This window comes from Euprymna scolopes, chromosome 23, assembly GCF_053919585.1.
Source record: "Euprymna scolopes isolate OS-2025 chromosome 23, ASM5391958v1, whole genome shotgun sequence".
In the NCBI taxonomy this organism is placed as follows: Eukaryota; Metazoa; Mollusca; class Cephalopoda; order Sepiida; family Sepiolidae; genus Euprymna; species Euprymna scolopes.
The window spans coordinates 106,852,342-106,877,646 of record NC_136504.1 but is presented as its reverse complement, the minus strand read 5'-3'; the positions used below and the strand labels follow the sequence as shown (position 1 = coordinate 106,877,646).

The 25,305-nt window shown below is 31.7% G+C and overlaps 1 protein-coding gene across 1 annotated transcript in view; it reads left to right on the top strand.

Annotated features, from left to right (window-relative positions):
* Window positions 1-24,769, top strand: part of LOC145246123 (nucleolar complex protein 3 homolog) — an 88,053-nt gene extending 63,284 nt beyond the window's left edge. The window contains exons 15-20 of the mRNA XM_080107971.1: window positions 1,625-1,760; window positions 3,068-3,138; window positions 8,210-8,320; window positions 11,973-12,104; window positions 22,722-22,819; window positions 24,672-24,769. Coding sequence (XP_079964097.1) covers window positions 1,625-1,760; window positions 3,068-3,138; window positions 8,210-8,320; window positions 11,973-12,104; window positions 22,722-22,819; window positions 24,672-24,732 — 609 coding nt within the window. The 3' untranslated portion in view covers window positions 24,733-24,769. The remainder of the gene's footprint in view (window positions 1-1,624; window positions 1,761-3,067; window positions 3,139-8,209; window positions 8,321-11,972; window positions 12,105-22,721; window positions 22,820-24,671) is intronic.
* The last annotated feature ends 536 nt before the right edge of the window (window positions 24,770-25,305 follow it).

Sequence of the window (25,305 nt, the reverse complement as noted above, 5' to 3'; positions counted from 1 at the left end):
TTTTTTTTTTTTTCAACTAATTCTTGAGTTTAGACAAAGCAATTATGAATGCTACCATACGCCATGTAATGAATTCCTTCACAAAACAATATTATTATTAAATATTATTATCAATACTCAAATCTGCTCATCTGAAGTCAGTTTTCCTTATTTTGGTTTGAGTCACCAAACAAATAGAATCAGCCAAGCAACCGGTAATTACCAGGGATTGTTTGCATAATAAAAAGCGCAACTCTATTTTAACCATTTTTGATGTAAACACAATCAAGAACGTGTTTGATTTTTGAGATTTTCTTTAGAGAGAGTTTGCTCATGGAGAGAGAGCCTAATCTAACTAATAAACTTTTAAAATTATTTTTCTAATTTGGGAATTAAGAAATGCAGACAGGCAGAATCTTGAGGTAACATTTGCTTAGATTATCTCTGCATTGTTGGACATGTCTCGTCTGTATCGCTTCTGAAATAAGACTGGCTAGCCAATCTTTTCTTTTCCCTCACTCAAACACATGACGTCATCTCTGTCGTTATATCATTCGATGCTCGCATTTCTAATGCGTTTTGTTTAGAGAGTGACCTTTGGCGTTTGCTTCAATTATGCCATGGGTACATTTTTGTTTGTTGCAGTAACACAGTGCATATGAGCGCATAGGAAAATATCAGCAGCAGCGAAGGATGGCTGGCTTGCGAAGAGATTAGCAGCAGCAGTCAAAAAAGTGCATGTGCCAATTTGGAAGGTGTGCGAGTTAGTGCAACAGGAAAGAGAAAAAGGACACCACGTGTTCAGTGGAGAAAGAAAAACGTCAAAGAAAATAGATGCGTTAAATCGAAGACAAGAATGGGCCAGCTGTTGCCGAAACAAGAAAAGTATACACCGAGCGAGATAGTTGCTGGCGAGAGACTTGTAACGTTAATAAAAACTTTTGTTAAAAAAAAGAAAAAATGCCGACCCGGGTTTGTATTTCTTTCTTTTGTTTATTTGTAACGGCAGCATTACATTAACAGATTATCCTAATATGCACTAATGTGACCCTTGCCAAAATTCACAGGGTTCCAATAACTAACATTAAGTTAATGACTGATTGCAAGTGTGGCAAGTTAACAAACCTCAAGTTTGTTTATGATTGTTATTTATTTTTATGATTGATATATACCTCAGTCATCCCGAGTCGGCCTATAAACACATGGACATGTACTTCAACGAGTTGGTCTGTTTGCATAATCCTGCTTCACATTCACCTGCTATTGTATGTATTCCAAGCGTTAAGAGTTTGACCGTCCCTTTAAGTGCAATTGTTTGAATTTCTCTTGCACTTGGTTCACAGGGTATATTTGCTAGGTAGTTTTTGAAATTCTTTTCCATTAGTTCAGTTGCTCCTATAATTACTGGAATGATTATAGGATCAACTTTCAAGTGAAGGCATGGTGTTGAGACTGGGCTGGTGTTTTCACAAAAAGAAGAAGAAAAAAAAGAACGGTAAGTTTTTGTTAGAAACCTTTGGTGAATTATGTGACCTGCCTGAAACATGATAATGCATAAGCATCATATTTAGAAAATTTTGAAAATATAAAAAAAATTTTGTATAACTGAGAAAACTATCTTTTTTTTTTTTTTTTTTTTTTTCAGCAATTAACAGCCCAGCAATGTCTTCATTGTGCCCTGACTGCTTTCATCATCCTATCAGGTCAAGGACAAGTGTTGAACATTGATCCTGTTCAATTCTACAAACATGTTTATGAAAACTTGGTTCAAGTTGATGCTGGTATGTTATGTTTCTTGAATTTTTCAGTTTATCTTTTTTAAATCTTAAAAACAATTGATCAGTATAAAATTATTTTCTGTTTAACAGAAATCGATCAAATATTTCCCACTTAGCAACAAAATCACACCCCTTCACTGTTGAGGTCCCTAAATGCTAGAAAGCTTTCTACTCTAATAGTTTCTTCTCTCGAACAGCTAGACTTTGGAATTCCCTTCCCGCTGCCTGCTTCCCTGACTGTTCTGACATGCAGAAGTTTAAATGTAATGTAAACCAATATCTTGTTAATCTTTCCTAGGCATGCTCCCAAATAATTGCCCCTTACGTCCAAGTGATGATATGCCTTGTTAGGGGTAAACGTGAGTAAAAGAAACAAAAATTTTAACAAAGCAAAGATTCTCAAGATAAAAGCTCAACACTATTAAGAGGAGCAAACAATATTATTAAATGAAAGATGACGGATAAAAATTATATATAGTTTTATTAAAGAAATTGCTATATGTACCATGCCGAGTTATAAGAAAATTCCAGGCTGGTATCTGGAGGCGCATTAATTCACTGGGAGAGATGCAGCCTTAATCTTAGTTAAGAAATGCATCTAGGAGAAGGTAACTCTAATGACGTCGGCAGCAGGACGTTGGATGACCATAAAGGAGGATGAATCTCTAGCAGATCAACGGTTCTATGGTTTTAAGAGTTACGTTATTTGACTGCAGCTATGCGGATGATCTAAGGACAACGGATAGGTGCAAATAGACGAGTCAGATGCCACTGCGCTGGGGAAGATAATAGCAACCGACCCCATGTATTCTGACAAGTTCAAAATCATGTGATGTCTTCAGAGGAATCGGACGAACAATAGACCGCAGCCTATCGAGAACGCTAAACATGATTTCATCTACAGCATGGACATGTTATGATACAAGAAGAAGAAGATACGTATGTAACATTGATAGTGTGACATAAAATTAAGTTACAAATGTAATTATATATCGATGATGTCGGCAGCAGGGGCATTGGATGACCATGAAGGAGGATGAATCTCTAGCAGATCAGCGGTTTTAAGAGTTACGTTATTCGACTGCAGCTATGCGGATGATCTAAGGACAATGAATAGGTGCAAACGGGCGAGTCAGGTGGAGAACACTAACCATGATTTCATCTGCGACATGGACATGCTATGATACAAGAAGAAGAAGATACATATGTAACATTGATAGTGTGACATAAAATTAAGTTACAAACGTAATTATATATTGATTATTTTATGACGGGCATCTTTTTAATATTTTCTGATTTTTCTTCTTCAGCTTGCACGTCAACTGATGTGAATGTCATTTTAGAATGTTTAGAAGCGATGATCTTCAAACGCAAGAAGCAGGTCAGTTATGGATTTTTTTTTTCCTCGTTTACGTTCCGTTTGTGTATTTCCTTCTTTCATTGCTTGAACACGTCCATTAACTTTTACGTTGTTGAATTGTTCTAGTTTCTTCCTTCACATGTTCGGGCGCAGTTGCAAATGGAGACCAATAAAAAGAATAGGAAATAACTCTGACTTGCTTTTTGGTTCTGTACAACGACATTTATTTCCTTGTCATTACGGCCGTGATGACCCCCATGCGATCTAGAACGTTCTCCATGTCTCTCATGTGATCTCAAATTTTGTTTTTCTCTTCTTTTTTTTCCCTTCACTGGTGACGTCACTTCTCCTGCATTTACATCCGTGCTCATGTTCAAAGTACATGATCACAAAAAAATTTTTTTTTTTTAAATACAATATCGTTTAATTTTTTCACAGTATTCAGTGTGATACTGGGAACATATTTCACCAACATTTTATTTATAATAATAGCATATGGACTAGATAATAAAGACCATAGATTGCTAAAGTCATATGAGGGTTATGTACATTTTAATGTCATTTATTTTATGATTTTTTTTATTAATTTTTTTTTTTTTTTTGGTGTAGTAAATAACAACATATTTTTATAAAATTCATTAATATTTTTTTCATTTGAGTTTTCTAATTTTAAACAATTATATTTATTTTTTATTTATTTTTTTTTTTACTAAAGAGTGTTTCTTTAAATCCAGGAAAAATAGTTTTAGGGATGCGTAAATGCAACGAATGTTATTAATTACACATTTTTTTTTTTTTTTTCAATCAGTCTCAGTAGCATTTCCAGACATCATAAAGCACTCTGCTTTCTCTGATGCATACAATAAGATTAAATGAAAGTTTAAGTTACATCAGTATCATTCACTTAATATTCATCCTGGTACTTTAAGATCACAAGAAATGGCAGAAAGAGACCAACATGGCAGGTGTTCGTCTGAACTCCAATTTCTGGTCCCCTCTTGCCAATCTTTTACGAAAAACACTCATCTAGCTTAATCCACTGTCAAAAATTTTCCCCATTCTTTATCTCTGCCTAAATCAAAACGTAGATTCCATGAACAAAGCTTCTTTCTTAGAACTGCACGCCTGTGGAACTCTGTTCTGTCTGCCTGCTTCCCACCTGACTACAACCTGGATGTCTTCAAGTCCAACGTAAACAAATTTCTGATGAACCTCCCCCTTAAGTAGACACTTTATTAAATCTCCACACTAACGTACTGTACTTACAATAACCCTTATCCCTGAGTGGCTTCCCAGACCTGTCGGTGGGGCATTAGAATACGCCGACTGCCCCCCCCCCCCTGAAGAGGGTAAAAGTCCCTCAATGGGGGTCCTGGATATGACCTTAAACTATATCCAGTGGTGAGGCCCCAGCTTGTGGGCTTTGGGGAGTGTGGCGCCACCCTTTAATTACCATTGCTCCCAGGTCCACTCTGACCCGGAGTGATAGTACCTGTTAGGGTCACAACTATGGGTTAAATAGAAACCGACGTGAAAACAACAAATATATTCTATTAAAAAAATTTTTCTTCAAAATCTTTGTAAAAAAAAACGCAATAAAAAAAAAAAAAAGGCCTCTCATTCAGTAATCAGAAATTCTAGATGTATTAATTGGCCGATGGAAGCATTTTCATGATTCACATAAAAATTACAGCTGTGATCCCAATGTTAGAATTGGGTATATAGATTTTGAAATATGCCGTAGAATGCGGTGCAGCATCTGGAAATCAAAAAACATCATCATAAGAGCAGACAAGAACATTAACGGAGATACAATGCACCCGTCGCAGATGAAATTGCAATCTTAACTGTGGATGAGGAACATAAACACAGGGACATTATTTTGCAGTTACGAAGTGGACAATTTAGACGTATTGCTGAAACTGACTACTTATTTTCTGGAATGGTCAAGATGGTTATCATTTTCAGCTCTGTCAGAAAAAACCTACTCGACAGAAAGAAAAGAACACCTCCCTCTACCTTTTTCTAGAATTCAAATAATCAAGACAAGCAGTAGTACGATTAAGTTTTGAGACAATTAATCGGGAATCGGAAAAATCGGAACTTTTGTGAGTTTTTGGAATTGAAAAAAATTGTGCCTATTTTCCAAATAAAGAATTTCTTTTTTTACAAAGGAGTCACCACTTATCAAGGCCTGGAGGCCACTAAAGGATAAGGGTTAATGAGTGTACAGTAGTTAATGGAACAATATCGTAGTAATCGTTAGTAGTGAAAATTTGGTAAATTGGATTACTTAAGGAGACGGCTCATCAAGAACTTGTTTACATCGGACTTGAAGACAACTATTATGTAGTTAGCTGGAAAGCAGGAAAACGGCAAGCATACAGTTCTAAGAAAAAAAGCTTTGTTCATAGAATCTAGATTTAGGTTAAGGTACAGATAACGAGTGGAGGAAATTATTGATAGTGGTTTCAGTTAGACGAGTGTTTTTCATGAAAGTCAGGCAAGGGGGGACCATAGATTGGAGCTCAGACGAATACTTGCTGTGAAAATAAAGTAAAGCAGAGACAAGCTTGCAATGTCTCTTCTGTGGGAAAAAGGTTGCAGGAAAGAGAAAAGGGCATCTCCGACTAGACTACGAAGTCTACTTTGAACTTTGTCAAGGCATGGATAGGACTGTTTTGTATCTATAGAAACAATAATGATGTTTAATGTTAGTGTGGGAACTGTACACACAATTATTCGTGAGGAACCCTAGGTGTGGAAGATTTATGTGAAGTTTGTCCCAAGATACAGTCCACAACTCCATTTTTGTCACAGACTATTTGACCAGGATGGGCATCAAGACAGTTCCTCACCCTTCCTATAGTTCATACCTTGCTCCCTGTGAGTTTTGGTTATTCCCTAAGCTCAAGGAAAACCTTAGAGACTGTTGTTCTGAGGTAATTGAGGAGATGAAAGAGGCTGTGACGAGGATCATTGACACGATCACACAAGAGGACTTCCATGGGCTTTCCAGAAGTTGTTGGAATGGTACAACAAGTGCATTGCAGCCGGAGGAGATTACTTTGAAGGGGACTAGAGTTTCATGTGTGTACTATCAATAAAAGTGCCCATACAAAAAAGTCTGGAAACTGATTGAAGACACCTTGTATCATTGTAGCTTTACAAAAATGATTTATTTTGAATGAATGACATTTTTTCACGATTAAAACTAATATTTTCTTCTAGTTTATTAGTTATCATCTGCTGAGAATTTATTTGCTAGTCGCGCAGCATATATGCATTGTCATCTGGTGCAGCAATTTTTCATTGGCTGAGCATTTCGACATATTCTGGCAGTTTAGGTAAGCCATCGGAATATGCAGCCACAACATCCATGAAAAAAAAAAGCCGATCATTTTCTGCATAAGTACCTTGGATTCTAACGCTATTCGTATGTGAGTTGTGATTCAGAATTTTCAGAGGTTTCTAATTTAGAAACGGACGTGAAAATCATGGATCCCAGATGTTTCAAAATCAACGAAAAACAAAGCAGAAATTCCAGAGCCAAAGATAACAGTTGGCATGATTAAAACAAAGCTGAATGGTTTCCAGAATTAAAAAAAAAAAGCCTGGCATAGATAACCTACCCAATTTCTACCCAACTAAGAACACTTTGGCATTTTTATCTTCAGCGATTAGATCATTCCTGTAATGATCCGCTTTCTGTTGGCTTTGTGGTCAGTGTTTAGTTCTGTGCAGTTCTGGGAGGTCCACTCTCCCAGGCTTTGCCTTCTCTCTTTGAGAAGGAGTTAGTTTATTACTAATCACCTGAGGCACCTTAACCGGGGAATTCCGACAAGGTTGCCTAGGCACTTTTTTGCAGGTCAGTGCCCCTCCTCGGGAGTGCTGATTTCCCAATCCCACTTTCTTTTCCTAGTTTCTAGGTTTTTGAGAGAACTAAAGAAAGCACTTCATAGTCATTATAGCAGTTGCTTCATCAGACTATTAAGGAGTGAAAAGGCCACACCATCATGACTATTAAAAGGTGATACAACCCTCATACCCAAAACAAGTGAAATGCAAGACCCTAGTTAGTGTAGTTTGTCTGGAAAAAATGTAAAATTCTTTCCACTATTTAACAATAACGGCCATTTTTAAGGTACACTTGAAAGAGATCAGAGGTTATATTGGCCGAAACATTGTGAGAATTGGTGTCCAAATGATCCAAATAATATATATATATATATATATGTATATGTATTTTTTTTTTTTTTTTTTTATAACCCAAATACGATGTCCAGCATGTTAAAAATATACATTTTGTTGTAAAAATCTAATGGATAAACATCTGAAGAAGTTGGTGGGGACAGAATATTTTTATGGACACATAAATTGTAAAATTGCCTAACCACTCATGAAACAGCTGTAATGGAAAAAATCCAAGAAATAAATGAAGGTTATAAAAAAGAAAACATGAGTCTTTAAATTTTCAACAAAATTTTACACTATATATATATCTATATATATATCTCTCAATACTTGTCTCAGAAATTCAAAAATATTAATTCATACGGTACTTGTACAGTTTAATCAAGACATTAAAAAATGAAAATATCGAGAGAAAAAAAAAAAAAGGTTATATTGTATGTATCCGTTATGGAATGAAGTTTTCTGAAAAGAAATTTCACTTAATTTCATCAAGTAGTTTTTCTTTTTTTTTTTTTTTTTTTTTTTTTTTAGAGCAGAAAAAACAATTTGTTATGACACCAAGCAAAAGGTTCGATTTGTAGGAAAAAAAAGCTAGTATTAAAGATGAGGAGCGGTATCAAAGCTTTAAATTGAGTTATCTCCTCATGTCTACCTTCAGCGTGCTGTCATATAAACGTGTTTTTCTGCTGTAAAAAAAAACAAAAAAATCTACTCAATCAAATTAAGTGAAATTTTTTTCGGAGATCTTCAGTCGAAAACGGATACATAGAATATAACCTTTTTTTTTTTTTGATATTTTCGTTTTTTTGTCTTGATTAAACTGTACAAGTGCCATTCATTCTTATTTTATTTTGTTTTTTTATTCTTTAAACTTACAAATATTTTTGTTATTTTATAGTTGACTGAATCGCGTATTGTGGCCTTCATGAAACGTCTCTCTACGTTGTGTCTTCATGCGTTGCCGGAAACGTCTATTGCACTCTTGGGAGTTGTTCGCAGTATTGTTCATGTAAGTTGTCCATTCAGTGTTCGTACACTATTTCCAATATGAGCGTGCCAGAGTAATGGAAAATGCTATTTCAAACTTAAGCATAGCATGCCGACCAATGTTCAGAATCTCTTGTATCCACTGCAGCCATACTCCTCAAGCCATAACGGTAAAATTGTACCTCTTTGCTTCTCTGATAGTTTAGCTGACCTAGCCGTAAAGAATGACTAAACCTGGAAATATCCAACATAAAAATCCTGTATACTGACTTATTTTTTTAATTTATTTTTTTATTACATTTTCACCCCAAACAAGGCACGTTGCCACTTTGGTGTAGGGGGCTACTATCAGGGACATAAGCTACAGGGGTACTATGTAGGGAGTTGGGTAGCAAGATGTCGGTTCACATTACACTTGAACTTCTGCATGTCAGTACAGTTGGGGAAGGAGGGACCCGGAAGGGAATTCCAAAGTCTAGCGGTTCTGGGGAAGAAACTACTGGAGTAGAAGGCTCTCTTACATCTAGGGATCTCTACTGTGAAGGGGTGGCATTTAACTGCTTGTCGAGTTCTTTGGGGGTATTTACGTCGAAGGGGTACAAGTGCTTACAGTTCGTCAGAGCATTCACCGTTAAAATATTTGTAGAACAGGCAGAGGGATGTTACATTTCGTTGATGGGACAGAGGCTGAAGCTTAGATGACAGTTCAGGATCTATCAGGTTGGCGACTCTCTTTTGAACCTTGTCTAGGAGCGAGAGACTAGTAGCAGATGCACCAGCCCAAATATGACAACAGTACTCCATACATGGTCGAATGGTGGCCTTATAGAAGTACAGGATACTTTCAGGTGTTAGTAAACCAACCATAAACCCATACAGCAAAACAAAATGGCAACAACAATGGAACACTTATATAAAAAACAAGCTACAAGAAATCAAACCCACACTTGGAGAATGGAGTCCCAAATCCAAACTAAACCGGAAAGAAGAGGTGATCATTAGAAGAATAAGAACAGGGCACACAAATGTCACTTATTCATATTAAAAGGAGAAAACCCACCTGAGTGCTTACCTTGCCAAGAAAATTACACAGTTAAACATTTTCTAATAAACTGCATCAACCTAGCTCCCTTACGCCAAAAACATCAAAGATCTCTTTTAAAATATAAATGAAAAAAAATTCTAAATTACTTGAAAGAAATAAATCTCTTCTCCAAAACATAAATTTATCTTACAAAAAAAAATTTTTTTTTTTTTTGTAACCCCAATCCTTTATAAAACTTCCTCCAAACTCACCTCGATATATTGGAAAGTAAAGAATACCTATTCTATTAAAACAAACACCTCTCGTACCCCCCCCTCCTACACACACTTATTTGGCCTTAAATGACCATGCAGCTGTTGATAGGCCAATAAGCTGAACAATCATTCAATCTCTAATAGTTTCTTTCCTCAGATAGCTTGCCTTTAGAAGTACCTTCTCTCTTCTTCCCCCGATTACTTGTGATGCCATTAAAGTGTACCTCTACCTCACACCACCACCCTGAAATTTTCAATATGTATTTTTTTTCGGTCCCCCAACAAAGGAGGGATTGGACCTAGAAATTCACTCGTTTGTCCGTTTGTCTCAATTACCACACTTTGGATTTTTTTTTTTTTAATGTTCCACAAACATTAGTCATGATGAAAGTAAATTTTTTTGCCAGAACGGATTTTTCCAGGATAACTCTGGTTGTCTCTCCAAGGGCCATTGTAAGGGTAAAATTGTCCCCAAGTCGTTCGTTTGTTCACACTTTTCTCAATAACCATGCCTTGGATTTTTAAAAATTTTGTACAAACATTAGTCATGGTGAAAGTAAATTTTTGCCAGAATGGATTTTCAGTGATAATTCTGGTTGCTCCCCTAGGGGTTATTATAGGAGTAAAATTGACCCAGAATCGTTCATTCGTTCGTTTGTTTGCACTTTTCTCAATAACTACTCCTTGAATTCTTTTTTTGTTTAAATTTTACACAAACATTAATCATGGTGAAAGTAAATTTTTCTATTCAGAACCTTTCAAATCCAATTTTTCACATCAATCACAGACATAACTTGGCTCACTGTAATCAACACTTCTAACATACAACTTCATCATGATCGTCATGCCCAATGTCAAAGCCATCATTTTCGTTCAATGACAAACTTACAGCATTCAACCCTAGGATCCCACCTGCGCATGGCAAGTTTTCCTTCTTTTGTCGATTTATCACAATTGTAACATTCGTAGCTTCTTGCAGCCTTGAGCGTATCATGACAATGCACACCAAGGAAAACAGTGTCTTCGCATAAAATGCATCATATAAGATATGTTTCATTTTCCTCAACAAAGCAGTCCTTTTCTATATCTTGGTCACTCTCGAAATTCTCTTTCCAGACATATTTACTCATGGAGTGGGACTCTGCTTGTTTTTTATGTAGTTGTTGTGTTGATGGTGATTAAATAAATGATGAGAAAGACACATTAACAATTTAATATGGATTAACAAAATACATAAAAGAGATAATTGAACAATATCTTTGCTCACGACAAGATTAGTTGTGAATGACCATCCGCTTTGCATGTGTGTCTGACTCTCTTGTAAATCGCTTCTCGTTACCCAGAAGTGGCATCATGGATGGAAGTGACGTCATGGAATAATTCATTATTCCTGGTAATAGGGGTGCATCTCCAACAGTAGTCTCTTTCTATGCACTTTTTTCTACGTATTTCTTTTTTAAGCTCTGTTTTTATATGTAATATATATATATATATAATATATATATATATGGAGATTCTGGGTTAAATTATGTAGAATTAGAATAAAATATTGAGCTTTTCTTTATCTGTTTGGTATCGTCTTATAAATATTGATACTAATATTTATTTGGACTTTAAGTTTACAGTGTCATACAATTTGTAATCTTACAGCATTTCAGTGTTTCATTTAAATGACATATATATATATATATATAAACATGCAAATTTTCATCAAGGAAAGGACTCTAAATAAAAAAAATGTGTATATATATATATATATATATATATATATATATATGTATATATATGTATATATATATATATATATATATATATATATATATTTTATTTTTTTATTTAGAGTCCTTTCCTTGATGAAAATTTGCATGTTTATTTGTCTTGCCAGAAATTAGTTTTCTTGTTAAAAATATTATGTTCTGTTATTATTTTAAAAAAATATTTGTTAAATATTATTATTTGTTAAAAAAATATTTGTTAAAAAAATTATTTGTTAAAAAAATTATTTGTTAAAAAAATTATTTGTTAAAAATATATTTGTTAAAAAAATTATTTGTTAAAAATATATTTGTTAAAAAAATTATTTGTTAAAAATATATTTGTTAAAAATATATTTGTTCAAAAAAATATTTGTTAAAAAAATATTTGTTCAAAAAATTATTTGTTAAAAAAAATATTTGTTAAAAAAATATTTGTTAAAAAAAATATTTAAAAAAATTATTTGTTAAAAAATATTTGCTAAAAAAATATTTGCTAAAAAAATATTGTCCTGTTATTACTTGTTAACAAATATCATACAATCTCTTACAGCATTTCAGTGTTTCATTTAAATGACAAATATATATGTGTCATTTATTTATATATATTTTTTTTTACAGTCCTTTCCTTGTTCGGAGGTAATGTTTGAGAATGATTACTTATCAGGTAGCGGCGTCTTTTCACCAGAATTGGCCGATCCTGAATATTGTAATGCCAGCAACACTAGTTTATGGGAACTCCATCTTTTAAAGGTTAGCATTTTCTTTTTTTTTTTTTTTCATGAATGATGAAGATTTGCATGTTTATTTGTCTTGCCAGAAATTAGTTTTCTTGTTAAAAATATTATGTCCTGTTATTATTTGTTAAATATTATTTGTTAAAAAAATATTTGTTAAATATTATTTGTTAAATATTATTTGTTAAAAAAATATTTGTTAAATATTATTATTTGTTAAAAAATATTTGTTAAATATTATTATTTGTAAAAAATATATTTGGTAAATATTATTTGTAAAAAATATATTTGGTAAATATTATTTGTTAAAAAAATATTTGGTAAATATTATTTGTTAAAAAAATATTTGTTAAATATTATTATTTGTTAAAAAAATATTTGTTAAATATTATTATTTGTTAAAAAAATATTTGTTAAATATTATTATTTGTTAAAAAAATATTTGTTAAATATTATTTGTTAAATATTATTATATGTTAAAAAAATATTTGTTAAATATTATTATTTGTTAAAAAAATATTTGTTAAATATTATTTGTTAAATATTATTATATGTTAAAAAAATATTTGTTAAATATTATTATTTGTTAAAAAAATATTTGTTAAATGTTATTATTTGTTAAAAAAATATTTGTTAAATATTATTATTTGTTAAAAAAATATTTGTTAAATATTATTATTTGTTAAAAAAATATTTGTTAAATGTTATTATTTGTTAAAAAAATATTTGTTAAATATTATTATTTGTTAAAAAAATATTTGTTAAATATTATTATTTGTTAAAAAAATATTTGTTAAAAATATATTTGTTAAAAATATGTGAACTGTTTAGAAAAAACATAATACTTTCATGCACATGTCTCAGTTTCTTTCCGTTTTTTTTTTTATTCATTTTTTTTAAAGGAATTTAACATTCCGTTTAATACCTGTGGTTTTTCTGTTTATAATAAATAAGAAATCGGCATTAATGAAAATATAATATTTATGTGTATTTTATGACCGGGCAACGCCGGGCAGCCTGCTTGTATATAATACAAATATGTCATCAAACATTAACAAAGCAAAACTTATCAAGATAAAAAAAAGAAGCTCAACACTATTAAGAGGCGCAAATAAATGTATTAAAAGAAAGATGATGAATAAAGGTTATATATAACTTTATTATATTATCAAAACAATAAGAAAAAGTAAAAAGAAAAAAAAAAAGAAAAAAAAAACCCTCTTTAGGCCATATCATTTTGAAGCTAGATGCTTCTCATCAGAAGAGGAGAAGGATCAGAATTATATAAAGAATTTTTTTTCTTATTGTTCTGATGATATAAGTTATATATAACTTTTATTCCTCATCTTCATTCATTTAATATATTTGTTTGCTCCTCTTAATAGTGTTGGGCTTTTCTTATCTTGATAAGTTTTGCTTTGTTAAAGATATATTTTTTGATAGCATAAGTGTACTATATATATATATATATATATATATATATATATATATATATATATACTATCACTTATTAACCTTCATCTCAAAAGTTCAGAAACAAATTTTGAAATGTTTATCTGGTTATGAGTTCTCGAGTTTTAACTATTCTGTACTTTCACCTTTTAAAAAATCTTACAAATCATATATATAACATTTCCAGTTGATTTTATTTTTATGTTAGAGTATTGTTCATAATGATTTGAAGTCATGGGGTGGCTATATGAACAATGACTGTATGTGTTTGCACATATATTAATGGCCTGGCAAGGTCACAGGGGAAACAAGCGAAGCAGCAAAACTGAAGATGGCCTGCCAGGACACTATATATACAAATGTAGGCAAATTTGGGCATATTTTATTGGTTTGAAAATGTAGGGTCTTTTCTACCAATTGTCATAAAATTTTAACCGTACAGGGCTCTACATTGTGAATGAAACAGTCATATTTGCGAGTGATTTTTCAAACTGGCGACTAGAAATAATGAAACGCTTATCTTTTGGCGATTGCATTTCTTTCGCTGACAATCTTCCAAGGCTCAACTACTGAGTGAAAAATATCTTTTCAACTTTTTTTATTTTTATTTAATAAAACGAACAAAGTTAAATTATTTAAACAATAAAGTTTAATAGAACAATGTACTCCTTTTTTAAACGAAGACTGTTTAAAAAATATCTGAAGAAAACAATGTTTATACCTTCAAGTATCAACATATATTTAGAATTACACTTATTTAAAAATATACAGAAAAACATCTTTATAAGGTACATACTCGTCACAGAACGAAGATGTCATATTCTAAAAATCATGTCGGTTTGGCTAGTAACTTTTCTATTTGGCTAGTAAAACAAAAATATTTAGTTGTCAAAGGTCAACAAAAGATAAATTTGTCCATAGAGCCCTGCCATAGAATAGTATTATAATCTTCAAAAAGTCTGCAAATTTTCATGTAGTTTCGTCCCATAGAACCAAAGATATGAGCATTTCAATATTCAATTCGGCTACCAGTATAGATATATATCCATAGATATACCACCTTTTTTTGGCAATTTTATAAATTCTAAATCTCGGTGACTATTGATCAGAATTTAATAAATGAAGGCTCGTTGGAAAGGTAATGACCTAAATTGTGTAGTGGACTATGTGGCATTTGCCCTTAATGTCGTACCTTAAGGGGATCATCTACCATTATTCAGAGCCTATTTTTGGCACTTTTTTTTACAGCGATAAAAATGTTTCAATCATAGTCATTTGTTTCCTAGTTTTGCATATGAATTACAAAATATCTGATATTTCACCTCTGGCCTTGATGGAGGGGAAACTAAATCTTGCTGCTATGGTTTCAAATGATCTGAAATAACAGCAAGGGTAGACTTGATTCCAAATATTTCTCATATTTTATATCTCCCATTCTGGTTTCCATACATAAAGTAAATTTCACAGTGTATAAGGATTATTTGATACTAGGGATATTCATAATCGTACCCTAACATGCGAAAAATATTTGGAATCAAGTCTCCCCTTGCTAGTATTTCAGATCATTTGAAACCATAGCAGCAAGTTTTAGTTTCCCCTCCATCAAGGCGAGAGGTTTTGGGGAAATATATATAGATATATAAATAATGTGTTAATTTTATTTATCTTAACATATATATATATATATATATATATATATATATATATATATATATATATAAAGTTATAACCAGTATATAGGGCCCGAGCAAAGCCGGGCTGCACTTCTAGTATATATATATATATATATATATATATATATATATATCTTGGTGGCAACTTTTTAAAAACAGAGATACGAAAATTGGGGAAATATATATAGATATATAAATAATGTGTTAATTTTATTTATCTTAACATATATATATATATATATATATATATATATATATATATATAAAATGTGCCTCAAATTCTCATTAGATACCACCATATTTTAAGTGAATTTTTAATTAATTAGTTATTACAGTAGAGCAAAATTTTGATTGACAGATGAGTTACTTCCCTTGAATCATTGTTACATAGTGTTAGAAATAATATATTCCCTTGATATAAATATTCTAAAATAAAATAAAAGTAATAATTTAAAATAAAATAAATATAATAACTTTCTGCATGTCTTATTTTTTTTATAAATAATTAACAAGACTTTCATTTTTATTGATTAAAAATAAAAAAACGTATTTGCCATTGCTCAAAGGCAGCATACGTTTCGCAGATTCAACCGACATAAGTTCAGCTCAAACAGACAGAAGTATATAGAAGCTAGAAGTAATTGTAAGAGAGTAATAGCAACAACTAAGACAGATTACACTGAAACCACCAGAAGCACAGAAATAGGATTTTTGGAAAATCTACAACAGTGTAGTAAATGATGGGCAGTCAACGATTCCCCCACTGTCAAACAATCATGAAGTTGCTTGCACGTCTGCCAGTCAGTTTGCCTCAAACTTCACACTGGACCCGGCACACTGCTCCCTTCCCAACTTTCCTTTGCAAACAGACGCTACACTAGACGATTTGAAAATCACCCCTTCTCAGGTACATGGTATCATAAAAAACCTAGACACCTCAAAAGCATGTGAACTCAATCTCATCCCAGCTGTGCTATTAAAAAATGCTCTGCTGAGGTTGCTCCAGTTCTCTCCAAACTTTACACTAAATGCCTTAACGAATCCTGCTTTCCCGACTGCTGAAAAACCGCTCCTTCAAAAATTCTGGTGAAAGAACTGACCCACTAAATTATCGCCCCATTAGCCTCCTCCCGCTTTTTGCCAAAATATTTGAATCCTTAGTTAATCAAGCCCTAGTCCAACACCTAACAGCTGCTAAACTCCTGACCGACAAACAATGTGGATTTAGGCAAGCCCGTTCAACAGCAGATATAATCTGTAATCTCTGAACGTATATACCATTCACTGGACAAAATAGGGGAAAATAGAGCAGTAGCCCTCGATATATCTAAGGCTTTTGACAGGGTATAGCACGATGGTCTTCTAAGGAAAATTAGATCATATGGTATCACTGGAAGAATACATAATGCAAATAAATCCTTCTTAAGAGAAAAATCCAAGTTGTCCGTGACGGTCGTACATCTAAACAATATGATATAAATGCGGGAGTACCTCAGGGGTCTATCCTTGAACCTTTATTATTCCTGATATTCATAAATGACCTCCCTGATAAAATTGTTTTGGAGATGGGTATATATGCTGATGCCACCACTCTCTATAACCGGCACGAGGGGAAAACAAATGAACACATATCTAAGGAAATGGCAGAAACACTAGAGGATGACCCCCAATCTGTAGTGGAATGTGGACATGTATGGAGTACTGTTGTCACATTTTGGCTGATGCATCTGCTGCTTGTCTCTCACTCATGGACCCGGTTCAAAAGAGAGTCGCCAACCTGATAGGTCCTGAACTGTCATCTAGGCTTCAGCCTCTGTCCTATTGGCGAAATGTTGCATCCCTATGTCTGTTCTACAAATACTTTAATGGTGAATGCTCTGACGAACTACAAGCACTTGTACCTCCTCGACGTGACTACCTCCGACAACCCCGACAAGCAACTAAGTCCCACCCCTTTACTGTAGAGATCCCTAGGTTTAAGAAAGCCTTTTACGCCAATAGTTTCTTCCTCAAAACTGCAAGACTTTGGAACTCCGTTCTGGGATTCTGCTTCCCCAACTGTACTGATATGCAGAAGTTCAAGTGTAATGTGAGCAAACATCTTGCTACTCATCTCCCTTCATAATGCCCCTGCAACTTATGATCCCGATAGTAACCCCCTACTTCAAAGTGGCCCTGTGCCTTGTTTGAGGTGAAAATTGATTAAAAAATAAATAAATAAATAAAAACGACTTATTTTTTATGAAGACGTTTTTTTAGTCTAACAAGAAAATTTTTTCAAAAGTTAATGTTTTAATGATATCACAGGATGTCATAATCTATTATATAAATCTCACGTATCTGTTTAAATGTATGTATGTATACGGCATAATCACGTTGACACACCGGTTCTCGCTAGATCACTGAAGTTAAGCAACGTTGAGCCTGGCTAGAACCAGATTGGTGACCATTTGGGAATTCTAGGCACTGTATATGCTCTCCACTCATCTTGGCATTTGTTTCTAGTGGTCCTGTACATACACTTCACTTGCTACTGGTATTTAACAATGTCGACTCCGGAGAGGTGTGGTTGAAGATTGCGCAACTTCTGCCACAAACATTTCGCACGCAGGCACGCCTGTGTGGGCATCAATAGTCTGTCAAAGATTGAAGGAGCCTGTATATATATATGTATGTATATATATATATATATATATAATGGACAATAATTTCGCTTGTTTGGTCTTTTTTTATGAAAATTGTTCAAAAGGCGCTAAGTTAATTTAGTAATACACACGGACGAAAAAAAATGCTTTGGATAATCACAGATTTCAAGGTAGTTCTAATAAAATAGCCATATTTTTCAAACCAAAGCACTTCAAGTCTTCAAATTACTACTGTTTTGTTCGGAAATGAATATACTTTCAAATGAATTAATAAATATGAATGTACATTATATATTTAAAGAGTTTTAAGCAAATAAAGTGATAAAAATGTGAACGTCATAAAATGGCGTTTTCGGGAAGGTTTTGTAATGACCTCCTCTGTTTTCTAAAGGCCTGTACCATGATTGTATGAAGAATTTCGTCATGAAATTTGGGAACCAATCAGAAGAGGTGTTAATCTTAATACTGTCAAGTGTCCGAAATATTTTTGATCATTTCTTTTTTTGTCGTGTTAAAAATAAGACTTTAATATGATGAGTATCGAACATTTTGAAAAAAAAATTCATCGGACACCCACTAGTAGGTAAATCATTCTTTTTACTATCTTTATCAATTAAAAGTATTATTCTATGTTGAGTAGGACTGCGGTAATTGATAATAATTTAAAAGGACCTACCCGAAAAAAAATGCTTCTATTTCTCGAGTTTGGTCAAATAAAGTTAGTATTATTAGCAGCAGCAGCAGTTGTAGTATTAGTCATAGCACAGTTTAAACAACAGGCATTCTTTAATTTTTATTCACAAACGAATTAAGAAAAACATGAAAATATGAATATAAATGTTCTTATATGTTTAATGAGAGCTATTTTGTTATCAGAATAACATTAGTTTAGAACTATTCGGTTTTCAGAATGTATAATAACCACCAATGAATCCATTATAATTTCTCACATTTCTGGTCAAATTTAAAAACATGGTTAAAAAAACAAAGTAAACTTTTGTAGATATATAGCTTGCATGCAATTTTATTCATTGCATTAGTTTTGAACAGCGAATTAAAACAATGTTTTACTGCGAACAGCCACAAATGTTTTTTCCAAATCAAAATAAGTATCAAAATCTCGTTTGTATTAGTATACACAGATTCGAAAAAGTTGTCAAAAAACAAATATATAACAAATAAATATTATCAAAGGCAAGATAACTTACTTTTCTACCTAACTGGATATGTTTTTAGTGTTTATATTTAATGTAACATGTTTATTGAGTTCGAAAAACAGTGTTTACCGATGCATTCGGAAATTTAAAATCGCGGCCGACCCTCTCTTTGAGGCGGTAAGTTTGGGAATATGAGTTATAAATAAAAAAACAGACAAAATACTGTTAGAAACTCGCTCAATATATGTTACCGTGACATAGGTGGATATATATTCGGCGGGTTTTTAACAGTATTTTGTCTAGTTTTTTATTTTTAACTCATTTTCCCAAACTTACCGTGTGAAAGAGATAGTCGGCCGCCATTTTTAACTTTCCAATACATCGGTAAGCACTGTATGTTTTTCGAGCTGAATAAACATGTTACATTAAATAAAAACACTAAAAACATATCCAGTTAGGTAGAAAAGTAACTTATCTTGCCTTTGATAACATTTATTTGTTATATATTTGTTTTTTGATAACTTTTTTGAATCTGTCTACAGTAATACAAACCCCGTTATTTTTTTTCTACTTATTAAGCGAAAGGTATTTTTACCACCTGCTCCAGCGTAGTATAAACGGCCTATGGAATAATAAACACCTTCAACCTCGAAAATAGAAATCAACAAATTTATGGAATTTTCTTCGAAATTTCATAACACAGATTTTTATTAAATTAAAACTAAATATAATATTTGCTGACTTATTTACCTGTCAAATATACACACACACACATATATATAACTTTCTAAAACACTCTTTAATCCTAACAATAACACTAAGTTCGAGTGCCCCCCCCCCCCAACAAAATACCTCTGTAAGCCACATACAAGCAAAAAATAGATCCTTCATTATAGAAAAATGCACATAAAAAATAAATTGGTTAACTGCCTAAAATGCTATAGAATGGCCTGGAAATGATGAATTATTTTACATTAAATTTTTGTGAAACTAATCGCCCCCCACCCTCTAATATTGTTTTTGTTTCTGTCAAGTCTTGAGTATGTTCACACATAATTTTCCTTAACCCTACAATTAATTCAAAGTCCGAATGGCAACCCTCCCCATATTCTCATTGCATAGAAACCCTTTTAAAACCACACATAATCGTCTTAAAAAATTTAAAACAAAAAGCATACAGGTTTTATCTCCCATAAAAAAAAAACAGTTAACTGCCCTAAAACGCTAGAATGACCTGTAATGGGGAATTATTTTACATTAAATTCTAAAATAATTTGTTTATCTTTCATTAAAGTTTTTCATGGCATTTCATACATAATTGCCTAAAAAGGTAGAATCACATTTTGGAGGGGTGGTCAGAAGGGGTTGAGTGGGATTAAACAGAAGGTGTTAATCTACAATAATACCAAAGAAATATTGCAATATATTCATTTTTAAATGGTCTTATGTTTAGATTTAAGTTTTTTGTACATAAAGCACATTACAATTCAACTTTGAGTTCTCCAACTTCTTTTTTCTGTTTATGGATACATGGCATTTTTAAGGAATTGCAGCATATTTATGCACATTTACTGCAGATTATTTGGAAACCATGAACTTTTGGAGATTTTTATTAGCATATTCTGATTCCTTGTACAAAAATACACTTATATGGTAAATTTCATTGCGTAGTCTTGTATTTTAACAAAGATATGACATTTTTACTGAAAAAGTAGTGTAAAAAATGTGACAAAACGCATATGGTCTTAAAGAGGAGAAAATATCCAAACGTGTGAGGCCCAAAAATAGTCATAATTTCCTTGATTTTAATCAGATTTTAAAAATTTAAAAAGATTTTTTCTAGCTCATCAAGCTCTTTCCATGTATACCAATATTGAAATATTTTAAGCTATTTCAAGTTTTTCATGTGTATTGCTAGTTAATTATTTTAAAATATAAGTTGCAATTAATTTCTGACAGTAGTCATGTTAATTTATATAAATAAATACAGGGTGAGTCACAGGAAATGAATTTTTTTAAGGAAAAGAAAACTCTGCGAATATTTCAACAAAAATTTTATAAGGTACATAAAAATATTTACTAAACTATGCCGTTGCAAGTGACAATCACATTTGCAAGTGATTTTCTTTTTTCTTTTTTTTTTTTTTTTTTGCAAGAAATGATAAAATGCTTATCTTATCACAGCCCGAAAGCCACTCGAGGATAAGGGTTAATGATTGTAAGGTGGTAGTTTAGTAATTGTTAATGTAGAATTTAGATCATTTAAGGGGACGACGCAACAAGAACTTGTTTACATTAGACTTGAAGGCTACCATATTGTAATCAGCCAGGAATATATGTGTGAGATGATGACATTGCCTGAAATAAGATGAAAGTGAAGAAATCCATGACACATAGCATTGGAATCGCCAATCTTTTATTTTATTTATTTTTTTATTATTATTTTTTTAAAAGTTTTTTTTAAAGTTTTTTTTATTTATTTTTATTTATTTTTTTTATTTATTTATTTTTATTTTTTTACTTTTATTTATTTATTTTTTATTTATTTATTTTTTTTATTTTTTTTTTTATTTATTTATTTTTTTTATTTATTCATTTTTTTATTTATTCATTTTTATTTATTTATTTATTTATTTTTATTTTTTTTATTTATTTAAAAAAGATTTTTTTTATTTTTATTTTTTAATTTTTTTTAATTTATTTTTTTTTTTTTTATTTTTTGATTATTTATTTATTTTATTTTTTTTATTTATATTTTTTTAAATTTTTTTTACTTTTACTTTTTATTTATATTTTTTTAATTTTTTTATTTTTATTTTTTATTTAAAAAAAATATTTTTTATTTATTTTTTTTAATTTTATTTATTTTTTTTTTACTCATGTTCACCCCCTAACAAGGCAAATTGCCACTTGGCTACTATTTAGAACCATGCCTAGGAAAGATTAACAAGATGTTGGCTTATATTACATTTAAACTGTTGCATATCAGTGCAATCAGAAAGTCAGGTAGCAGGAAGGGAATTCCAAAGTCTAGATGCTCAGGAGAAGAAACTATTAGAGTAGAAAACTTTCTGGCATTTAGAGAAAGCAACAATGAAGGGGTGTGATTTTGTTGCTAAGCAGGTTTGTCAAGAGTATGTACGTCGAAGGGGGCACAAGTGCAACGAGTTCATCAGAGCACGTTCTATTAAACTATTTGTAAAACAGGCACAGAGCTCAGTAACTATGCAGTGATGGGACAGTGGTTAGAACTTAGTTGATTGAAAACTCTTTTTTGTACTTGTTGTCGAGCAGGAGAGCGCACATGATCGTCGCATTGTTGCCTTAATAAAAAATAATTTGGCTCACAGTTTACGTGACATTTCTTTTCTACAGAGAGGGGTTACTTTTTTTCGACGATATTTTCGAAAGTTGTCCCCTCTTTTCGATTGACTAGCCTTAATTTAAACCTACGTCACTTCCGTTTTGATGATGGATGCAACAGCAAAGACGTCACCTTTTTTTTTTTTTTTTTTTTTCTTCCTTCGCTGTACGGGTTCGAACCTGCCTTGCTACTACCACTTTTTTTTTTTTCTCAACACACGACTCCAAACACCCGGGCAACGCCGGGCACCCAGGCTAGTTATTAAATAAACTGTGCAAGTGTCGTTTAATATTTTTGTTCTTTTCATGCAATGACATTTTCTTTTTCTTTGTCTCCTCGCAGAAACATGTGTCTCCAACTGTCAGCCTTTTTGCCAATCATGTCATTCATCAAGCCCCATTAACCGGAGCGGGACAACTTCCACCACACTTGGCCAAATTGTAAGAAAATTTTCTTAGCTGACAGTCAATCTCTTTTCTTGTTTATGCAAAAACTGGATTTACAAGCACATTTCTGGGGTCTTTCTGATGTAATATTTAATGTTTGTAATCTATAGTATTTATTTACTATGCCTCTGCATTGTATTGCCTTCTATGAATTTTATATACAAACTAAATAATGTTTTAAACAAACTACTTTAGTTGCTTATATATATATATGTATGTGTGTGTGTGTGTGTGTGCATGACCGAAAGTTGAATACATGTCCGATGAAGGAATATTTTCCTGAAATATTATACAATACGGATCTGTTCAAATGTATGCAAATAAGCACAAAATGCAAGTGTAAGCTACAAAAATATGTTTCCATTAATTAATTATATACACACTAAGCAATGTTTCAAACTATATTAAACTTTTATGTACCGGGTGTAACAGCAAAATATCACTTTTTCAACATATTTTTAAGCGTTTGTGTTTTGGCAACTTATTAAATAATGATAAGTGAGTATTGGATTTATTTTATGTAATGTACATTCTGTTGCACTTTTTAAAAAAAAATCATTGAAAATTTTATATCTATATCATTAATTGCTAGATGAAAGATAATGTTTTAAATTGCAACAAAATGTTTAAAATGCAACATTACATAAAATAAATCGAAGGTAATTTTTTGATTCAATTTAAATTAAATTTTTATACCTTACTTTGTAAAATTTATAAAAGTGCACTTTGAAGATAAATAAATTTCAAATTGAATCTTGTACCTTTATTTTTAAAGCCTATAGTAAAAACATTTTGTTTACCAATTTTCATGCCTATAAATTCGTTTTTCTTTTGTGTGTATTGATATTCATATTAAAAACCCTATCTTCTATTTATTTAAAAATAAAATACAATTTTGTTATATGAGTTCACTAGCAAAAGATCTAGCTAATTTGCATATTCTTTTAAACATTCATTTTAATTAATTCCCTATTAGTTTAATCGGTTTTCCAATGGGATGATCATTTTTAGTTAACTATTACGTGTAATTATATTAATGCAGATATTCTACATGATTTATACTTGCATAATATTTGCGTAAAATGTTTATAGTAAACACAACAAACTCTTCCTAGAGCTTTTAGTCTACAGACATGAGACTTCATATATAAGGTATTTGAGTCCATGCAAAACTTTATATTTGGGTTTGAGCCCGTAAAAATCGGTTCAAAAGTGTGAAAATTTAAAAAAAAAAATGAAATTTGCCAGGTGAAGGTCGAACACCGGCATTACAAATGCATAACGTAGTAGCTATTGGTTCATGTTTTAATATTTTTAGCCTTGCAGTAAACATGTTTTCATAGCCCAGTCATTTACGGCAGAGGCAAAATAAATCGTGAGCTGAATGTTTTGGTTTCCGTTCTCGGTGGTGGCGCATGAGTCTTTTTTTTTTATATATACTTTTTAAATCATTGCTATATATTGCATCCAATCTATCTATCTATTTATATTTCTATAAAAATGAAAATGTCTGTCTGTCTTTTCTCTATGGTAGTTAAAGAAGGCTATTATACAGAAAGGCATTACTTTACATATTCACACTTTTTAATATATACATATGCACATAACCTTATGAACAGTACATAGGGCCCGAGCAAAGCCGGGCGGAACTGCTAGTATGTGTGTGTGTATATATATATATATATATATATATATAACAGTAGATGTATATATGTATATGTCTGTATAGGAACAAATGTTAGCCCCTGGAAAGGGACCCTGATAATTTTGAACAAAGTAAAATTAAATTAATCCAACAATTTGAAAGTTTTTTTTTTTTTTTTTTTTTTTTTTTTTTTTTTTCCAGGTCTGCCATGGATTTATATGAAAAGTTTTCGGCTCAAGCAATGACTTTTGGAAAAGGCTAAGAATTTCATGTAATATTAATAAATTTTTACGCATAAATTTTTTGTGTTGATTCTTTTTTTTTATTATTATTATTTTTAATCAAATTTTCATGAGTAAAAAAATGAAAATCTATCAAAAAAATTATCAAACCCTGTATTTATAAACAAATAATGCACAAAATTTCTAAAGTGAGTTTGATTTTTATAAAAAACAAAAAATAAATATGTAATAATGGTATTTTTTTTTTAATTTATTTTTTAAAAAAATTTTATCATCCAATATGTGAAAGCATGTGCGATACCCTGGCCTTATCAGCCGCCAACCAGGTTGATAACAGTTTTGGTAACTCAAAGTGGTACTGCCACTCCTAATGCTACCGGGCAAGGCATTTAAAAAAAAAACAAATAAAAACAAAAACAAAAAACGGATAAACAAGGAGAAATTATAACGTCTGTTCATACTGAAGTCTTTTTTTTTTGCTCTCAACCAAATTCAGCTTGACATATATTGAGCTGGTTCTTAAGACGATCACAGGCAACTTTCAGATTGCAGCCCATGATTCCTAGTTTTGTAAGAAATGAAATTTTATTTAT